This window comes from Chiloscyllium plagiosum, unplaced genomic scaffold (assembly GCF_037043375.1).
Source record: "Chiloscyllium plagiosum isolate Xiang-an unplaced genomic scaffold, Cpla_swu_hap1 HiC_scaffold_1, whole genome shotgun sequence".
In the NCBI taxonomy this organism is placed as follows: Eukaryota; Metazoa; Chordata; class Chondrichthyes; order Orectolobiformes; family Hemiscylliidae; genus Chiloscyllium; species Chiloscyllium plagiosum.
The window spans coordinates 75,295,523-75,315,644 of record NW_028270139.1 but is presented as its reverse complement, the minus strand read 5'-3'; the positions used below and the strand labels follow the sequence as shown (position 1 = coordinate 75,315,644).

Below are 20,122 nucleotides of genomic sequence, written 5' to 3'. Positions count from 1 at the left end.
AAAAAAGCAACAGACCTGGAAGAGGGTGTTGATGGATGGTTGTTTATCGGAATGGAGGCTTGTGACCAGCAATGTTCTGCAGGGATCAGTGCTGAGTCCTCTATTGTTTGTTAATTAGATAAATGATTTGGATGAGAATTTAGGAAGCGTGGTTAGTAAGTTTGTGGATGAGTAGTAAAATGAAGAAGGTTATCTAAGATTACAAAGGGATCTTGTTCAGTTGGGCCAGTGGGCTGAGGAACGGCAGATGAAGTTTAATTTAGGTAAATGTTACGTTTTGCAGGACATACAGGGTCAGGACTTAGACAGTTCATGGGAGGGCCCTCGGTGGTGGCGTGGAATAGAGAGACTGAAGGGTTCAGATACATAGCTCAATGAAAGTTGCATCACGGGTAGACGGTGTAAAGAAGGCATTTGACACGCTTGCCTTCATTGCTCAGACATTGAGTATCGGAGTTGGGACGTCAAGCTGCAGTTATACAGAATGTTGGTGAGGCCACTTTTACAGGGGTGTGAGCCAGACACACACTGTGATAAACCGTTCCACTCCTCCATCACTTGTTACACTTCCTTACTCCTCCATGACACCTTCCCTTTTACCTTCTACCTTCTCACTGTCCAAGGTCCCAAATGCACCTTCCAGATGAAGTAACATTTTATTTATACTTATTAAATCTGAACTACTTTGGCATGGTGGCTCAATGGTTAGCACTGCTCCTTCACAGCGCCAGGGACCCAGATTCAATTCCAGCCTTGGGTGACTGTCTATGTGGAGTTTGCATGTCCTCTGTGTCTGCGTGGGTTTCCTCCGGGTGCTCTGGTTTCCTCCTACAGTCCAAAGATGTGTAGGTCAGGTGAATTGGCCATTCTAAATTGCCTGTAGTGTTAGGTACATTAGTCAGAGGGAAATGGGTCTGGGTGAGTTACTCTTCAGAGGGCCGGCTGAAGGGCCTGTTTCCACACTGTAGGGAATCTAATCTACTGTTTTCACTGCTGACAACGTGGTTTCCTTTTGCATTGGTGAGTCCAAAAGCAGACTGGCTGACCCTCTGATGGTACTTCTCCACTCTGTCCTTGGGAATGACCCTGACTTTTTGGTTGTTTGCCATTTTATTAAACCACCTTGCTCTCCTGCTGTCATTAATAATCCCTTTGTCTCGATGTAGGTTTGCTCGCTGAGCTGGAAGGTTCATTTTCAGACGTTTCGTCACCATATTAGGTAACATTTTCAGGGAGCCTCTGGATGAAGCACTGCAGATGATTCCTGTTTTCTATTTATATGTTTGGGTTTCTTTTGGGTTGGTGATGTCATTTCCTATGGTGATGCCATTTCCTGTTCTTATTGTCAATGGGTGGTAAATCAGGTCCAAGTCAATGAGTTTGTTGATAGAGTCTCGGTTGGAATGGTATGCTTCTAGGAATTCTTGTGCGTGTCTCTGTTTGGCTTGTCCTACGATGGATTCCAATGAGCCACCACACACTGCACACAGAGGAACTAAGCAGAGCAGAGGAATATCACCTATAAAGTGTATTCAAAAGGATTGGGTACCCAATGAACACAATCTGCAGATTTCTTAGCAACAAACCCAATAAGCAGACAAAACGAATCCAGAAACCCTCACTACTCTCTCCTACATCAAAGACATCTCAGAAATAACTGCCAAACTATTCAGACCCCTTGGCATCATGGTAGCCCACAAACCCACCAACACACTAAAACAGCAGATAATGAACTTGAAAGACCCTATACAGACAACAAGCAAACCTGATGTCATGTACAGAATACCATGCAAGGACTGCAACAAACACTACATTGGACAAACAGGCAGAAAACTAGCCACCAGGATACATGAACATCAACTAGCCACAAAAAGATATGATTCACTTTCACTAGTATCCTTACGGATGAGGAAGGACATCACTTCAACTGGGACAACACATCCATCCTTGGACAAGCCAAACGGAGACACGCATGAGAAGTCCTCGAAGCATGGCATTCCAACCAGAACTGTATCAACAAATACATTGACTTGGACCCGATTTATCACCCCTGAGGAAAAAAACAGGAAATGACCTCACAGGAAATGACATCACCAACCCAAAGAAACCCAAACATATAAATAGAAAGCAGGAATCATCAACAGTGCTTTGTCTGGAGGCTCACTGAAAATGTTACCTAGTATGGTGATGAAATGTCTGAAAATGAACCTTGCAGCTCAGCGAGCAAACCTACATCCAGAACCTCTACCTGAGCTCCAAATCTTCTCAAAGCTCGCTAATCCCTTTTGTCTTTTTCACCGGGCCTCCCTACTATCTTCTCCCTTCACTCTTCCTCTGACCTATCTAAAGTGTCTTTAAAAAAAACAATTTTCGAACCTTCATTCTGTTCTAAAGAAGAGATGTACTGAATTAAAAACATTTATTCTATTGTGAAACTTAAAAGGGTTCAGAAAAGATTTACAAGGATTTTGCCAGGGTTGGAGGATTTGAGATACAGAGAGAGGCTGAACAGGCTGGGGCTGCTTTCCCTGGAGCGCCGGATGCTGAGGGATGACCTTATGGAGGTTTACAAAATTGAGGGGCATGGATAGGATAAATAGACAAAGTCTTTTCCCTGGGGTCGGGGAGTCCAGAACTGGAGGGCATAGGTTTAGGGTGAGAGGGGAAAGATATAAAAGAGATCTAAGGGGCAACTTTTTCACACAGAGGGTGGTACGTGTATGGAATGAGTTGCCAGAGGATGTGGTGGAGGCTGGTACAATTGCAACATTTAAGAGGTACTTGGATGGGTATATGAATAGGAAGGGTTTGGAGGGATATGGGCCGGGTGCTGGCAGGTGGGACTAGATTGGGTTGGGATATCTGGACGGCCTAGACAGGTTGGACTGAAGGGTCTGTTTCCATGCTGTACATCTCTATGACTCTCCATGTTGCCACCTCCAGCATTTTGTGCTTGTTTTAGATTTCCAGCATCTACAGTATTTTGCTTTTAAAGTTGTCCTTTTTTTTGGTTTCTATACTCAATCAACACCATAAACGTCTAGGTTTTTACTTGATCTGTGATATTTTGGAGTAAGGAATGCACTTATGTAATGTAGTAATATCTGAAATCCTCAGTTTAGTAAAGCTGCTTCACATCGCTTTTCTTTGCAGTTCTTAATTCTCAAGCTTGAGTTTATGCTTGAATGTGTATTAGCTTGTTTTAAGTCTTGCTATTAAGTATCTGTCCTAGATTAGTCAAAGTAACTGACATGCCTATTTGAGAAGAGGTGGCATTTTCTGATCTTAGATTGGATGAAAAAAACTACTTATTTTATGTTGTTAAGAACAAAGAACTAAAATTATATAGTTCATTTTGTTGATTGCGTTATCTTATGGAAAACTTGTCCAAAACACCTAGAATAAACAGTTTCCAATGTATTTTCTTTGAAATGGCATTAATAGACATATTTTGTAGAAGCCAAAGTTTTGTTGTTCAAAATAAGTTTAATAGTTACAAATGCTTTTATCTACTTTTTAGGTTAAACCTTTTAAGGCAACTGTCTTTCTGTGTTACATTACAGCTAATCTACACACTGCCCACCCCCAATGTTCTTGCATAACCATGGGGCCATGAAGCTGTTCCAATTTTTTTTTAGTCTCTCCAATATCTTGAGCCATTAGTTGCAACCTTGTGGCTATCTGGCTGATATTGTCATGCAACTCAGAACAGAAATCAAATCTTGATTGTTCCTCGTCTGTACTACTCAACTACTCACTCACTTGCTGAACCATTTGATATAATGTAAATTGTTTGCTTGTTAATTCTTCGTGTTGTAATCTTCCCAATTAATAATTGAGTTGGTGGAGCTTCTAACTGCATCTAGGATGTCACAAAGCATTTTAAAGGCACTTTTGAGATTCTAGTGATTTGCACTAATGAATCATCTTACTCTAAGTGGTTTCTGCAATTGTTGACAGGGAATGGATACTTAATAAAGATCAAATTTGGCCTAATACTTTCCTATTTGTCTCTGTGGGAAACAGAATTAAGTTTTATAAAGACAACTAAACAATCTTATTTTTCTACAGGTTCTGTCGCTCATCACGGTGACTGTTTAGTTGAGAAAATACTTGGCCTTCTGCCTAAATTTCCAGGGCTCACCAGTGATGTGAAAGTGAATATGATGGATCTAACATCTGTCCAAAGTAATGAAGATACCCAGAATATGATTGCTCCAGGATGCTTAGCTCAACCTAAGTAAGACTTTTTTTTAAAAACACATACTGGAGTTCTATGCTGCAGAAATATTTTGAATAGTTCTATGTCAGTGTCAAAACATTGCATCTTACCATTTGAATGTGTTCTAGTTCTCAATGATAATAGATTTCCTTGCCAAGCAAAGCTGTAAATAATTTACTAAATTATCAAGTCCATTTTACTATTGTTTCTGATATTGCCTTTATTTTTATTATTATACAGTGTAGGTTCCATGATAAAATTAAGTTTGAATGTTGAAATCAAAGATTTTGGAATATTTTCAACTGTATTTGAAACTTGTGAACTATTAATGTTTACAATATATTCTGTATTTGGTTTGGTTGTTATTCTTGGAGAGTGGTGGCAAAAGGAAATGTAATGAAGTTAATTGCACATGAGCTAACCTAAAACTATAAAAAGAATGTAACTTGTGAACCATGTGATGGGCCAATAACATAGTTTATGATTTGTGGTATAAATGAGAGTATACATAAAGAAAATTGGACTAGCATTGTTAATTTGAGTGGTAATGGGGGATAGTCCCAGTTCATAGAGGTCTTCAGCATAGAAAAAGATGCTTCCCACCCATCAAGTCTGTACTTGTCAAAAAAAAAACCCACCTGACTATTCTAATCCAGTCTTCCAGCACTTGGCCCCTAGCCTTGTATGCTTAGGCTTTAGAGATGTACATCTAAATGCTTAGAGTCATAGAGATGTACAGCACAGAAACAGACCTTTCTGTCCAACCTGTCCATGCTGACCAGATATCTTGAATTACTCGAGTCCTATTTGCCAGCACTTGGCCCATTTCCCTCTTAAACCTTCCAATTCATATACCCATCCAGATGCCTTTTAAATGTTGTAATTGTACTAGCTTCCACCACTTCCTCCATAAAGTTAACAAATAGGAGAGGATGGCTTCTTAAATATTTCTGCCTCTACCACCCTGACAGGCGGTGAGTTCCAGATTCCCACCAACCTCTGAGTGAAAATGTTTTCCCCTCAGATCTCTGAATTTCCAGCCCCTTACCTTAAATCTATGCCCCGGTCATTGATCCTTTCTCTAAGGGGAAAAGTTTCTTCCTGTCTATGCACCTCCTAATTAGAATATATCTCAATCATGTCCCCCCTCGGTCATTTTTACTTGAGGAAAACATCCCCAATCTGCGCAATCCTACTTTATAACTAAAACTCACCAACTCAGGCAACATCTAGGTAAGTCTTGCCTGCATCCTTCTTATAATGTTGATTCCAGAACTGCATGCAAGACTTTAGTTTTTGCCGAACCAACTTTTTCGTACAATTCCAGGAAAATCTCTTTGCCCTGAGACAGTTTGCCTCAACTAATAAGGGCAAGTATGCCATATACCACCTTTAACCTTTTATCTACGTGTCTGGCTATCTATAGGGAACAGTGAACATGCATGTCAAGGTCCTGCTGATCGTCAGTCCTACCATTATTTATTTATATATTCACTTGCCTTGTTTGAGCTGCCCAAGTGCATCAACTCTTACTTATCTGGATTGAATTCCATTTTCCATTGATCAGCCTGTCAGTATCCTCCGATAAACTAATGCTATCCTCCTCACTATTTATCATCCCATCAATTTTTGTATCATGTACAAACTTACTGATTAATCTGTCTAAATCATTTGTGTATACAAACAGCAAGGGTTCCAACCCTGATCCAGGTAGGACCTAACTGGACACAAGCTTCCAGTCACATAAACATGCCTCAATTATCACCCTGTGCTTTCTGCCAATTGACACATGCTGGGTCAAACTTGCCAAATTTCCTTGGATTCCAAGAGCTTTTATCTCCACAATCAGTCTCTCACATGGGCCTTTATCAAAGCCTTGCTGAACTCCAAGTAGTTTATGTCGAATGCATTGCCCTCATTGACATGCCTACTTACCTCTTTGAAAAGTTCAATCAAGTTGTTTAGAGATGATATCTCTTTAGTAAAGCAATGCTGACTGTTCTTGATTAATCCCCACTTCTCCAAGTGCAGATTAATTCTGTCCTTCAAAATTGCTTCGAACAGTTTGCCCACAATTGGCATTAGACTGATCTGTAGTTTATCTTTTACTTTTTGAATAATGGTACCACATTGGCTGTCCTCCGTCCTCTGGCACCTGTCCTGTGATCAGGGAACAAGTGAAAGTTATTGTCAGTGCCCCTGGTATTTCCAGTCTTGCTTCACTCAATAGCTCAACAGTTGAATTTGTTCTTATTGGCTGATGGAGTCAGGTTGTTTTTTATTTTCCAGTTGAGGGATTTCCTTCCTGAATAATTGGGTAAGTTGCACAAGTGGCTTTGGTATGAGACTGGCAAATGATTGATGATTAGTGGAATCAACAGAATAAATCTATTGTCAGAGATTTGAACTTAAATAGAGTCAGAAAGTCCCTAGAGATGCACAGCATGGAAACAGACCCTTCAGTCCAACTCATACATGTCGACCAGATATCCAAAGTTAATTGAGTCCCATTTGCCAGCACTTGGTTCATATTCCTCTAAACCCTTTCTATTCATATACCCATCTAGATGCCTTTTAAATGTTGTAATTGTACCAGCCTCCATTACTTCCTCCGACAGCTCATTCCATACCTGCACCACCGTTTGAATGAAAAAGTTGTCCCCTAGGTCCCTTCTTAAATCTTTCCCCTCTCACCATAAACCTATGCCCTCTAGTTCTGGACTCCCCCAGCCCAGGGACAAGACTTTGTCTATTTACCCTATCCATGCCCCTCACACAATACAGAACAACCTCTGTTATCCAAACAGCAATTATCCGAATTTCGGATTATCTGAACAAGATCTCAAGGTCCCATAAAAACGTTACATCAAAGAGGTGTTACCGACACTGGTGATACCGACACCACCTCCAGTCGCCATTAATGAAGCTATCGACAGTTTTACAACTATTCGTGGAGTGATAGATACGTAACAATAATAGTAATAGTATTCACCTTGGTTGCTGTTGTGAGCAATTGTTGGTGGGTAACAGTCTCCAGGACTACGGCGCTTTATTCACAAGGCAACAGTTGCCATAACTAAAGCTGCTGATGCCCACTCGGGTGCACACATGCTCTCCCACCTGCACTCCATCCGCGAGCCATCCAACTGCCCGATAGTAGGACATGGGCCGTCAGCATCATCACACATAGCACTGTGGCTGCGTGGCACTCTTTGATTACCTTTTGATCCTTGCACAATTTAAGAAGGCCTTGTATGTGAATCCTGCTTCGTGCCTGCTTTTGTTTTGTTTCCTGACATTAATTATCTTGATCTGTGTGCAACATGGACCTCTCTTTTCTCAACCTTTCTTTGTCCTTTATCTCTATCTTTGCAGCACAATCAGTTATCCGAATTAAAAAAAACTCCCTGCCTGTCTCATTCAGATAATAAAGGTTGTTCTGTATTCCAAAAGTGGCTGAACCAATATGCCCTGTATAGCCATAACGTGATCTCTCAACTCCTATACTCCATGCTCTGACCAATAAAGGAAAGCATACTATATGCCTCCTTCAACCTTTGTTGTCCAAACAGCAATTATCCGAATTTCGAATTATCTGAACAAGATCTCAAGGTCCCATAAAAACGTTACATCAAAGAGGTGTTACCGACACTGGTGATACCGACACCACCTCCAGTCTGTGACTCCACTTTCAAGGAGCTATGAACCTGCACTCCATGGTCTTTTGTTCAGCAAAACTCCCTAGAACCTTACCATAAAGTGTGTAAGCCCTGCCCTGATTTGCCTTTCCAAGAAGCACCTTACCATTACCTAAATTAAACTCCATCTGCCACTCCTCAGTCCATTGGCCCATCTGATCAACATCCCATTGTACTCTGAGGTAACTTTCGTTGTCCACTACTTTGAGCCAGTTCTGTATCCAAATGACTAGTTCTTCCTGTATTCCATGTGATCTGACCTTGCTAACTAGTGTCCCACGAGGAACCTTGTTGAACGTCTTACTAACGACCGTATAGATCATGTCAACCACTCTGCCCTCATCAATGCTTTTTGTTACTTCTTCAAAAAAAAACTCAGTCAAGTTTGTGAGACATGATTTCCCATGCACAAAGCCATGTTGACTATCCCTAATCAGGCCTTGCCTTTCCAAATACATGTCCATCCTGTCCCTCAGGATTCCTTACAACAACACGCTCACCATTGATGTCTGGCTTTTCCTTACTACCTTTCTTGAACAGTGGCACCACGTTAGCCAACCTCCAGTCTTCCGACACCTCTCCTGTGACTATCAATGATCCAAATATCTCAGCAAGGGGCCCAGCAATCACTTCCCTAGCTTTCCGCAGAGTTCTAGGGTACACCTGATCAGGCCCTGGGGATTTATCCACCTTTTTATGCATTTCAAGATATCCAGCACCACTTCCTCTGTAATATGGACATTTTTCAAGATGTCACCATCTATTCCTCTACATTTTAGATCTTCCATACCCTTCTCCATAGTAAATACTGATGCAAAATACTCGTTTAACATCTTCTGCGGTTCCACACATAGGCGGCCTTGCTGATCTTTGAGGGAGCCTATTGGGTCCAGGTTGATGTGTTTGTTGATATGCTGGACTCGTAGCAGAAGCGGTAATGCAAAGATTAGAACAAACAGTCTTACCGCAAATTCAACCCAAACTCTGGGTCAGATATGTAGATGACACCTTTGTAATCATTAAAAACACAGAAATAGAAAACACACACCGGATCGTCAACGCCACACTCGCAGGAATCCGATTCACTAGAGAGGAAGAAAAGGACAACCAACTCCCATTCCTAGACGTGATGGTACAGAGAACACCGAATGGAGAATTCACCACAAAGGTATACAGGAAAGCCCCACACACAGACCAAGTCCTAAACTACGAAAGCAACCACCCCAACACACACAAAAGAAGTTGCATCAAGACACTATTCAAAAGGGCCACAACACACTGCAGTACACCAGAACTGCAAAAAGAGGAAGAAGAACACCTCTACAATGTATTCGCCTAAAACGGATACCCCTGCAATTTCATCAACAGATACCTAAGGGAAAGACAACGGAATGAGGACATGCCAAAACCCAAAGGACGAGCCACATTACCATACATCAAGAACATTTCTGAACTGACAGCCAGACTACTGCGATCACTAGGACTCATAACAGCACACAAACCAACAGCCACTCTCAGACAACAACTCACGAGGACAAAGGACCCGATACCCAGCATGAGCAAAACCACATAGTGTCCAAAATCCCATGCAAGGACTGCACAAAACACTACATAGGACAAACAGGAAGACAGCTAACGATCCGTATCCATGAACACCAACTAGCCACGAAATGCCACGACCAGCTATCCTTAGTAGCCACACATGCAGATGTCAAGCAACATGAATTCGACTGGGACAACACTACTATTATAGAACAAGCCAAACAGAGAACAGCCAGGGAATTCCTAGAAGCATGGCACTCATCCACAGATTCAATCAATAAGCACATCGACCTGGACCCAATATACCGGCCACTGCAGCGGACAGCTGGAACTGACAACTGGAAGCGGCAGAGACAAACCATTACAAATGCCGGAGGAAACAGCACAGAAGCGCTTTACAGGAGGCTCCCATGCTTCCTGAGGATGTCACCTATACAGGGGACAAACGTCTGCAACACAAATTCCCAGCTCGGCAAACAGAACCACAACTCTCCCTAATCTCCCACATCTGACAGGAAGAGTACTTTACTCCACTAAAGGCCATCTTTGCACCTTAACAATCTATAGAAAATAGCACCGTCTTACTGCTCTAAAGAAATACAGCTCCAGGCTAACTAAGTACCTATGTTTTATGTTTTTAAAATTTAATCAAGAGACAAATCTCAATAAAACATATTAAAACAAATCCTCACTATTTTTAAAACAAAAGACAGCAAGGTTACACTTCAAGACCATGCACTTATCTACACCTGTGCTGTGAGCTCTTTCACACAGGGTCCTCCAAGGTCAGCTAAATTTCACTGTTTTGTTAATTTTTTTTAGACATACTTTGATGTCCAGCAATACTTGAACTCAAACAGCAAAGGCAGGCACTTGCGCTGTCTGTGTCTGTCTGTGCCTCTTTCTTTCTCTCTCTCTGCCAAATGGTCACAGCTTTTGTTCTCTTTCTCAACTGCTGTTGTTTTGATCTTTTTTACCACAAATTTCCAAACCAACGCTTATAAAACAGTAATTATTGTTCCTAGAATTCAAGGAAATAATCTCCAACACCGAACATACCTCACAAAAAAGGAGCAGCTCTTAAGTCACAATTTTTCCTATCCTCCATTTTGGATTACCCAGAATCCATGTTTTAAAAGTCCATCTACCTCAGGGATGTCTATCAAGGGGATAGTAACTTGTCTGTCCATGGACAATATGAGCAAGTGTAGGCCGTTTGGCCCATCGACCATGCTCAGCATTATAAAGATCAAGACCAATCCTCTTTGGTGGTGGTGGTGGAGTAGGGCTCCTGAGCTGGGGCTTTTCTGCTCTGACTGCTTTTTTCTTTTTCTTTTCTCTTCTCTTTTTTGTTTTTACTTAGCTCTTGTCTTGAGCTTGGATGACATCTGTGAGAAAATTCAACATAGATTCAAATGAGCCCAGCATGTATATCATGATGAGTGAGCCCTTACTTACTTTTCCGGGGTGACAATGGGACCTGGGCCTTTGAATTAGCAGCTGCTACATTGGCAGAGGTGATGGTTAGCAAGGTAGACCCGGCAGCGAAAGATGGTGCCTGAGGATTGGTGACTTTGTTGTTGTTTGGATCCAGCACTGGTGGCAGCAGAAGGGCATCAAAGCGACATTAAAATGGACGCAATGATGAGAGATGTGACTCTGATGTTAGTTGGTCTGGTGCGGGTGATCGGGAGGCAGTGGCGGAGCAGAATTGGCCCAGCGGCAAAAGATGGCGCTTGAAGAATGGTGACTTCAACATTGGTTCATTCTAGTCTTGATGGTGGCTTTGGCAGTGGAAAAGGGATGGGGCGCAGACATTGGTGATGATGAACTGGTTCAGGACTGATGGACTCTCTTTAAGTGATATCTTTCATTATTTTCTTGTCCTTAAAACTCTTCCAATATGGCACCTGATTGTGGTGATAATGAGAAAGGCTTTACACGGTATTTTACTGTTTTTCTCACTGTAAAATACACTTGACATAAAATCATGCATTTAAAATCATTCATTCGTTCATACTCCCGCTCTATCCACACCCTTTGACAACTTTAGTGTGTAGAAATCTCTCTCTTTTTATTTTCTGATTATATCCGGTGAATTGGCCAACCAAAATTGTCTTTGTTTGCCTTTGGCCAACCCTACACTGTGTGAGTAGCACTTAATGGCTAGTGCTACTTGTACAAACAGTGACTACGAGAATAGGTAATAGGTAATGCATTTTCCAGTCAACTACATCATAAGAACAAATAAATCAATGTATTGTTTTCAGCTTTGTCACTCAGTGTCAGCATTTCCAGTTTAAGATTCTGCCATAATAGTCACTTAAATATTTCAAAACTTATTCCAGATTTTAGAAAAAAAATCAGAAAATGATCTGAGGAGAAGTGCAATTCATTCTCTGTACTGTGCACTGCAAAGCAACCAAGATCAAGAATCTTCATGATCTTTTCACTTTTTATTGTCTCTGTCGCTTTCCTGAAATGAAACTCCATCACATGTTGCTATTTGACTGACTTGAAGAGTATCACTGTCATCCTTGCACTTCACAAATGGTTCCAACTTTGGTGTCATTTCAAAATTTTTAAATCCAATCTACTCATTCAAGCCTGGATTATTGATGTAGATTGAAAGAAGCAATTATTCTAGCCTTGACTCTTTGGAAACCCAAGTAATACTGTCTTTAAGTTGAAAAACAGCCTTTTGCCACCATTATCTGTTCCTTTTCCTTTTCTTTCAGTCATTTTTATTTCTGCACTTCTGTTGTCCATTTTATTCCATGCACTTCAACTGTTCGAACAAACCTGTGTGTGGAACTTCATCAAATGCCCTTTGGAAGACCATGTATACCACATCACCTTTGTATTTATGTCTTCTATGTATTTATAGCCCTAGATTCAAGTCTGATGTCCAAAGTTTAATTTATGAAGAAATATTAGAAAAATTAGAATTACATTCCTTGTAATTTAAACAATTTGGTACTAATTTGATTAAATTTTCAATTTATGGGAACAACAGTGTTGTGATCAATGGTACAAGAGTCGGTTAGCTCAGTTAGCTGGGTTGCTGGTTTGTGATACAGAGTAGTGCTAACAGCATGGATTCATTTCCCACATTGACTGATGTTACCATGAACGACACTCCACCTTTTCCCCTCACCTAAGGTGTGGTGACCCTCAGGTTGAACAACAGCCAGTGATCTCTCTCCAGTGAGAGGGCAGCCTTATGGTCTAGTAAGACGATGGTGACTTTACATTTGAGAGACAGTTAACCCTGAGGCCTTAACTTGTGCTTTGGAGACAGAAAATCAAAGTTCCCCAATGTCGCTATTATAGTTTAAGTAAGGTCATTAACAAGTCTGGAATTAAAAGCTGGTCTCCATAATGATGATCCTAAGCTGATCATATTGTTGTAAAACCCCATCTGTTTCATGATTGTCCTTTTTAAGAGAAATACATTTATTATCTTTACCTGTTATGACCATCATCAGCCAAGACAGTGTAAATGAAAAAGGCATTCCCTGTACAGCTAATCTCCAAAGTTGTCCTGTGTGGTGTCCAGTAGCCCAATGATCCACTTTAACAACTACCTTCTGTCATTTTATTTTGTGGAATCCTATCTTTTAGCAGTTGCCCCAAATATTTTCTTGGTCCATCAGAAAGACAGACTTACTAGAGGTGGGAACACAGTGGTATGTTATCAGGAAGGAGTGGCCCTGGGAGTCCTTGACATTGTCTATATGTGCCATGACGTCTAATAGCATCCAGTCAAGCAAGTGTAAAACAAATCTCCTGTTTCCACCTTCCCTTAACTGAAGAATATATTCTCTTTCATGTTGAACACAATTTGGAAGAAGCACTAAAGGTAACAAGGACAAAAGATGGAACTTTGGGTGCGTAACTTCAACATCCATCACTGGATGGATTGGCAAAGCGATCACTGACTGAGCAGGCTGAGTCCTGTAGGGCACTTCTATCAGTGGCAGGTGGTGAGAAGACCAGCATGAAGGAAAATACTTACGTTACCTCAAACTCACTAAATTACCTTTTAAATATGTATCTGCCCTTAACAGAATTAGAAGAAGTGAACACTATATATTGCGGAGACGAAGTCTCTATTCTTACACACCACTCTTCTCCTTCAAACCTCTTGAAATAAGGACCAACATGCCTTTGGCCAGTTCTGAGGAATGGTCACTCGACCCAAAACATTAACTCTGATTTTTCTCCACAGATGCTATCAGACCTGTTCAGCTTTCCCAGCAATCCTGGTTTTGTTCCGTTAGTCTTCCTGATTACCTGCTGCAGCTGGGTGCTAGGTTTGTGTTGCAACTTTCTACGGTTTTTCTCCATTTAAATAATGCTCTGAGTTTTTAATCTCCCTTCCAAAATGAACAACTTCACATATTCCATCATTATACACCATTGCGAACTTTTTGCCCATTTAGTTAAACTAAAAAAAACACTGTGTAAACTGTTTGTACGAGCCGGATGTGTTTTTAAACAACATTTGGCAGTGGGTACATGATTGACTTTTAAGTTAGCATTTACTTCCAATTTTTTTTTCTATTTAATTCAAATTTTACCACCTTACACGGTGGTATTCTGAATAACCAATCCAGTGACATTATCATTACCAACTCCCATATTTCACCACAGAAGCACATCCTGTCTCAGAACCAACATTTTCTTATGGACAAGTCAATAACTGATATCCAAGTCTCCAATCATCAAACTACACTGTCAACAACTTCGACTGCTTCTTGGAAATAATGGCAATTCAATGACAATTGCCTTTTTCTTTAATTTATTCATTGGATGTTGGCATCACTGGCTAGGCCAGCATTTATTGCAATTCTTAATTGTGCAGACGGCAGTTAAGAGTCAGCCACGTTGCTGGGGGTTTGGAGTCACATGTAGACCAGAACAGGTGAGGATGGCCAACTTCCTTTCCTGAAGGACATCAGTGAAGCAGGTGGGTTTTCCAGACAATTGTCGATGAATTCTTGGTAATCATTAGGCTCTTAATTTCTGAATAACTTTTTTAATTGAATCCAAATTCAATTGGATTGGATTAATTGGTGGCTAGGTGGTTAGAACTGCTGCCCACAACGCCAGGGGCCTGAGTTACATTCTAGCCTTTGGTTACATTTGGAGTGGAGTTTGTGTGTTCTCCCATGAGTTTCTTCTGGGTGCTATGGTTTCCTATCGCAGTCCAAAGTTGCGCAGGTTAAGGGGATTGGCCATGGGAAGTGGAAGGTTGGGGTGGGGGGGTGGTGGTGGGTCTGGTTAGGATGCTTTACAGAAGGTTGATGTGGACTTGGTGGGCTGAATAGCCTGCTTCCACACTGTAGGGATTCAATGCAAGTCCCATTTCACGCTGAGTATACCTTTAGTTTCTTGTATCCGAGAGAACGAAATCTTTCTGGACAAGACCTTCAGCAAGGTTATTACACCAATCGTACCAGAAGAGAGCAGACGATGAGGAAAGCAGCGGGAAGACCGGTGCAAGAGACCCCGGGGGAAGTACCTGTCAGGATCAAGTTGAATCTTTTCGAGACAGATGACACTGCCAGTCCACGAGGCGGCCAGGTCTGTCAATCAAAAGTTGGCGTGGAGACAGAGCGGAAGAGTCGGACATTGCACAGAGCCGTGGTAATAGGGGACTCCATCGTGAGAGGAACTGACCGGGGTTTTTGTGGCAGCAGACGGGACTTAAGGATGGTGCATTGCCTTCCTGGTGCCAGGGTTAAAGACATCGCGGACAGAGTGCAGGAAATCCTCAAGGACGAGGGTGAAGAGCCAGAGGTGGTGGTACATGTCGGCACAAATGATGTCGGGAAGAAGAGGAGGAACATACTACAGAGAGACTTCGGAGAACTAGGAAGAAAACTAAAAAGCAGGACGTCCACGGTGGTTATCTCCGGTTTGCTTCCAGTTCCTCGGGCTGGTGAGGCCAGAAACAGGGAGATAATGGACTTGAACGTGTGGCTGGGGAACTGGTGCACTGGTGCGGGAAGCAAGGATTTAAATTCTTGGATCACTAGGGTATGTTTTGTGGTAAGCATAAATTCTACAAGAGAGACGGATTGCACCTTTAATGGGTTAGGGACCAGCATTCTGGCAGGCAGGTTTGCTACTGCAACACAGCTACGTTTAAACTAAGTAGCGGCAGGGGGGACAAACTGGATGTTTAAAAAGGAAATTGAAGGGAAAGTTAGAACAAGAGAAGACCAGAAAAACAACTGTATCAGTGAGGCAGAAAACTCAGAAAGGGATCATGCTGTAAGGTTGAGTGAAATAAGGGTTGATGGGAAGCGTGAGGGCAGTAACAAATTAAAAATACTATACATGAATGCACGAAGCATTAGACATAAGATGGATGAGCTTGAGGCTCTTTTGGAAATTGGCAGATACGATATTGTGGGGATAACTGAGACATGGCTTCAAGTGGACAGGGCCTGGGAAATGAATATTCAGGGCTACACGTGCTATCGTAAGGACAGACTGACGGGCAGAGGGGGTGGGGTGGCCATGTTGGTAAGGGATGATATTCAGTCCCTTGCACGGGGGAACCTAGAGTCAGGGGATGTAGAGTCAGTGTGGATAGAGCTGCGAAATAATAAGGGTAAAAAGACCCTCTTGGGAGTCATCTACAGGCCCCCAAACAGTAGTCTGGATGTCGGATGTAAGTTAAATCAGGAGCTGAAATTGTCCTGTCGCAAAGATGTTACTACAGTTGTTATGGGGGATTTTAACATGCAGGTAGACTGGGAGAATCAGGATGGTATTGGACCTCAAGAAAGAGACTTTGTGGAGTGCCTCAGAGATGGATTCTTAGAACAGCTGGTGCTGGAGCCGACCAGGGAGAAGGCAATTCTGGATCTGGTATTGTGTAACGAACTAGAATTGGTCAGGGACCTCGAAGTGATAGAGCCATTGGAAAGTAGTGACCATAATACAATAAGCTTCAATCTTCAATTTGAGAGGGAGAGGGTATAATTGAAAGTGACAATATTTCTGTTGAATAAAGGGAGCTATGGAGCTCTGAGGGAGGAGCTGGCCAAAGTTCAATGGTGCAATACCTTAGCAGGGATGACCGTGGAGTAACAGTGGCGGATATTTCTGTGTATAATGCAGAAGATGCAGGATCAGTTCATTCCAAAAAGGAAGAGGGAGGAGGCATGGGTGGCTGTGGCTGACGAGGGAAGTTAAGAAACATATAAAGTTAAAAGAGAAAAAGTATAACATAGCAAAGATAAGTGGGAAATCGGAGGACTGGGAAGCTTTTAAAGGACAACAGAGGATTACTAAGAAGGAAATACGCAGAGAAAAAATGAGGTCTGAAAGTAAACTGGCCAATAATATAAAGGAGGCTAATAAAAGTTTTTTTTTAGGTATGTGAAAGGCAAAAAAATGGTTAAGACTAAAATTGGGCCCTTGAAGACAGAAACAGGGGAATATATTATGGGGAACAAAGAAATGGCAGAAGAATTGAATTGGTACTTCGGATCTGTGTTCACTGGGGAAGAACAAGCAATCTCCCTGAGGTAACAGTGGCTGAAGGCCCTGAACTTAAGGGAATTTATATTTGCCAGGAATTGGTGTTGGAGAGACTGTTAGGTCTGAAGGTTGATAAGTCCCCGGGGCCTGATGGTCTACATCCCAGGGTACTGAAGGAGGTGGCTCGAGAAATCGTGGATGTATTGGTAATTATTTTCCAGAGTTCAATAGATTCGGGATCAGTTCCTGAGGTTTGGAGGGTGGCTAATGTTATACCACTTTTTAAGAAAGGTGGGAGAGAGAAAGCAGGAAATTATAGACCAGTTAGTCTGACCTCAGTGGTGGGAAAGATGCTGGAGTCTATTATAAAGGATGAAATTACGACACATCTGGATAGTAGTAACAGGATAGGTCAGAGTCAGCATGGATTTATGAAGGGGAAATCGTGCTTGACTAACCTTCTTGAATTTTTTGAGGATGTGACGCTGAAGATGGATGAGGGAGATCCAGTAGATGTAGTGTACCTGGACTTTCAGAAAGCTTTTGATAAAGTCCCACATAGGAGGTTAGTGAGCAAAATTAGGGTGCATGGTATTGGGGGCAAAGTACTAACTTGGATTGAAAGTTGGTTGGCTGACAGGAAACAAAGAGTAGTGATAAACGGCTCCATTTCGGAATGGCAGGCACTGACCAGTGGGGTACCGCAGGGACCATTTACAATATATGTTAATGATATAGAAGATGGTATTAGTAATAACATTAGCAAATTTGCTGATGATACTAAGCTGGGTGGCAGGGTGAAATTTGAGGAGGATGTTAGGAGATTATTGGGTGACCTGGACAAGTTAGGTGAGTGGTCAGATGCATGGCAGATGCAGTTTAATGTGGATAAATGTATGGTTATCCACTTTGGTGGCAAGAACAGGAAGGCGGATTACTACCTAAATGGAATCAATTTAGGTAAAGGGGCAGTACAGAGAGATCTGGGTGTTCTTGTACACCAGTCAATGAAGGTAAGCATGCAGGTACAGCAGGTAGTGAAGAAGGCTAATAGCATGCTGGCCTTCATAACAAGAGGGATTGAGTATAGAAGCAAAGAGGTTCTTCTGCAGCTGTACAGGGCCCTGGTGAGACCACACCTGGAGTACTGTGTGCAGTTCTGGTCTCCAAATTTGAGGAAAGACATTCTGGCTATTGAGGGAGTGCAGCGTAGGTTCACGAGGTCAATTCCTGGAATGGCGGGACTACCTTACGCTGAAAGACTGGAGTGACTGGGCTTGTATACCCTTGAGTTTAGAAGACTGAGAGGGGATCTGATTGAGATATATAACATTATTAAAGGATTGGACAATCTGGAGGCAGGAAACATGTTTCCGCTGATGGGTGAGTGCCGAACCAGAGGACATAGTTTAAAAATACGGGTAGACCATTTAGGACAGAGATGAGGAGAAATGTCTTCACCCAGAGAGTGGTGGCTGTGTGGAATGCTGTGCCCCAGAGGACAGTGGAGGTCCAGTCTCTGGATTCATTTAAGAAAGAGTTGAATAGGGCTCTCAAAGATAGTGGAATCAAGGGTTATGGAGATAAGGCAGGAACAGAATACTGATTAAGGATGATCAGCTATGATCCTATTGAATGGTGGTGCAGGCTCGAAGGGCAGAATGGCCTACTCCTGCACCTATTTCTATTGTCTATTGTCTATTGTCTATTGTATGACATTTCCACCATACTAAATTCAGAATGTTGGCAATATACCTAGCATTCCAAACTTGGTGTCAATAAGCATCATCAGTGTATTAGCTAGAGCATTACTTCTTTTCAAGTACAATATTTTATTTTCATTATTGAACATATCCCTCATTCTATCATTATTGTGAAGCCAAGGAATCAATCCTATTTCAATGTGAAGTGCAAATAAATCGGTCAGGAACAGCACAACTACTCTTAAAACCATGAGGTACCAAACTGGTGAAGCTACAACACAGAACTACAGGCATGCTGTTCTGAAAATTGAGGTATTACAAATATCTTGGGTCACCGTTTGCATGTTTTGGTATAACTTTTAATTTAGGGGGTTAAACTGTTAACTGTAAGATAAATGGAAAATTCTAATTGAAAAATTGATAATCCTGTAGTGAACTTAATTCAAACAAGCTCGCAATTAACTGTCCAGTTACTCTGTGTTTACCTTACAAGGTCAGAAGGAGCTGTGAAGATATTTGAAGACTGAGTTTCCTATTTCTGTTTATCTGGGTTGCAACCCAGTTATTTCCCATTCCCAAGTTCAGTGGTAAAGCTAAATGCATTGTGTTCATTTAATGCTTCATTCATGACCACTGCTTCTGTGTAAATCCTTTTGTACTCTAATTGGCTCCCACCACCATTTTTATGCCTTTTTTTTCTATTTACCTGACTATTTGGGATTCTCTGAGCTGCTCGTGTCTTTTCATACTCATTCTTTGTTTGCTTCAGGTAAAACCATCACCAGTCATTTCTCTGTAATGAGAGTGCAGCCATATGGTCTGGTAGAAATATAGCATGTTTACTTTGTATTTTCTATCCTTTTTTTTTTATTACATTTTTTCCTCCAAATTTCTAGATCTTTTGTCATCCAGCATGCTTTGGATTTTTTCGGTTTGCCCATTGAGGATTTGCTCTGTCTTTCCCGTTTTTTTTTTTTAAGTAATATACTGTGACTGAACTCCTCTTAGATGTTGGTGAAAGTGAGAACTGGAGATCAGAGTCAAGAGTGTGCATCCGAGGAGCAGGAATTGAATCCTCTTTGATATTACCCATTGTTCAGCTACCATTTTTGTACCAACCTTCGACTCCTGTTTATTTGTCCTGGATCCAATCTTAGCTCATTGAAGTTGATTTCCTCATTCTTACTTTGGGTTATTCACTTATCCATTTCCTAGTCACCCTAAGCCTCATGAGGAATTGAAGCATTCAAAAGGATTGCTTGGATAGAGATAATTGTAAGGATATGTGGAAAAAACAGGAGATTGGCAGTAGGTAATGATGCTGAAAATGTGTTGCTGGAAAAGCGCAGCAGGTCAGGCAGCATCCAAGGAACAGGAGAATAGACGTTTCGGGCATAAGCCCTTCTTCAGGAATGAGGAAAGTGTGCCCAGCAGGCTAAGATAAAAGGTAGGGAGGA

The 20,122-nt window shown here is 41.7% G+C and overlaps 1 protein-coding gene across 3 annotated transcripts in view; it reads left to right on the top strand.

The window, feature by feature from the left end:
• Positions 1 to 20,122, top strand: part of scfd2 (sec1 family domain containing 2) — a 325,676-nt gene that overhangs the window by 8,074 nt on the left and 297,480 nt on the right. For all 3 annotated transcript variants that reach the window (XR_006311787.2, XR_006311785.2, XM_043691021.2), the window contains exon 2: positions 4,072 to 4,240. Coding sequence is in view for 1 of the 3 variants with exons in the window: in XM_043691021.2 (XP_043546956.2) it covers positions 4,072 to 4,240 (169 nt within the window). In the remaining 2 variants the exon portion in view is untranslated. The remainder of the gene's footprint in view (positions 1 to 4,071; positions 4,241 to 20,122) is intronic.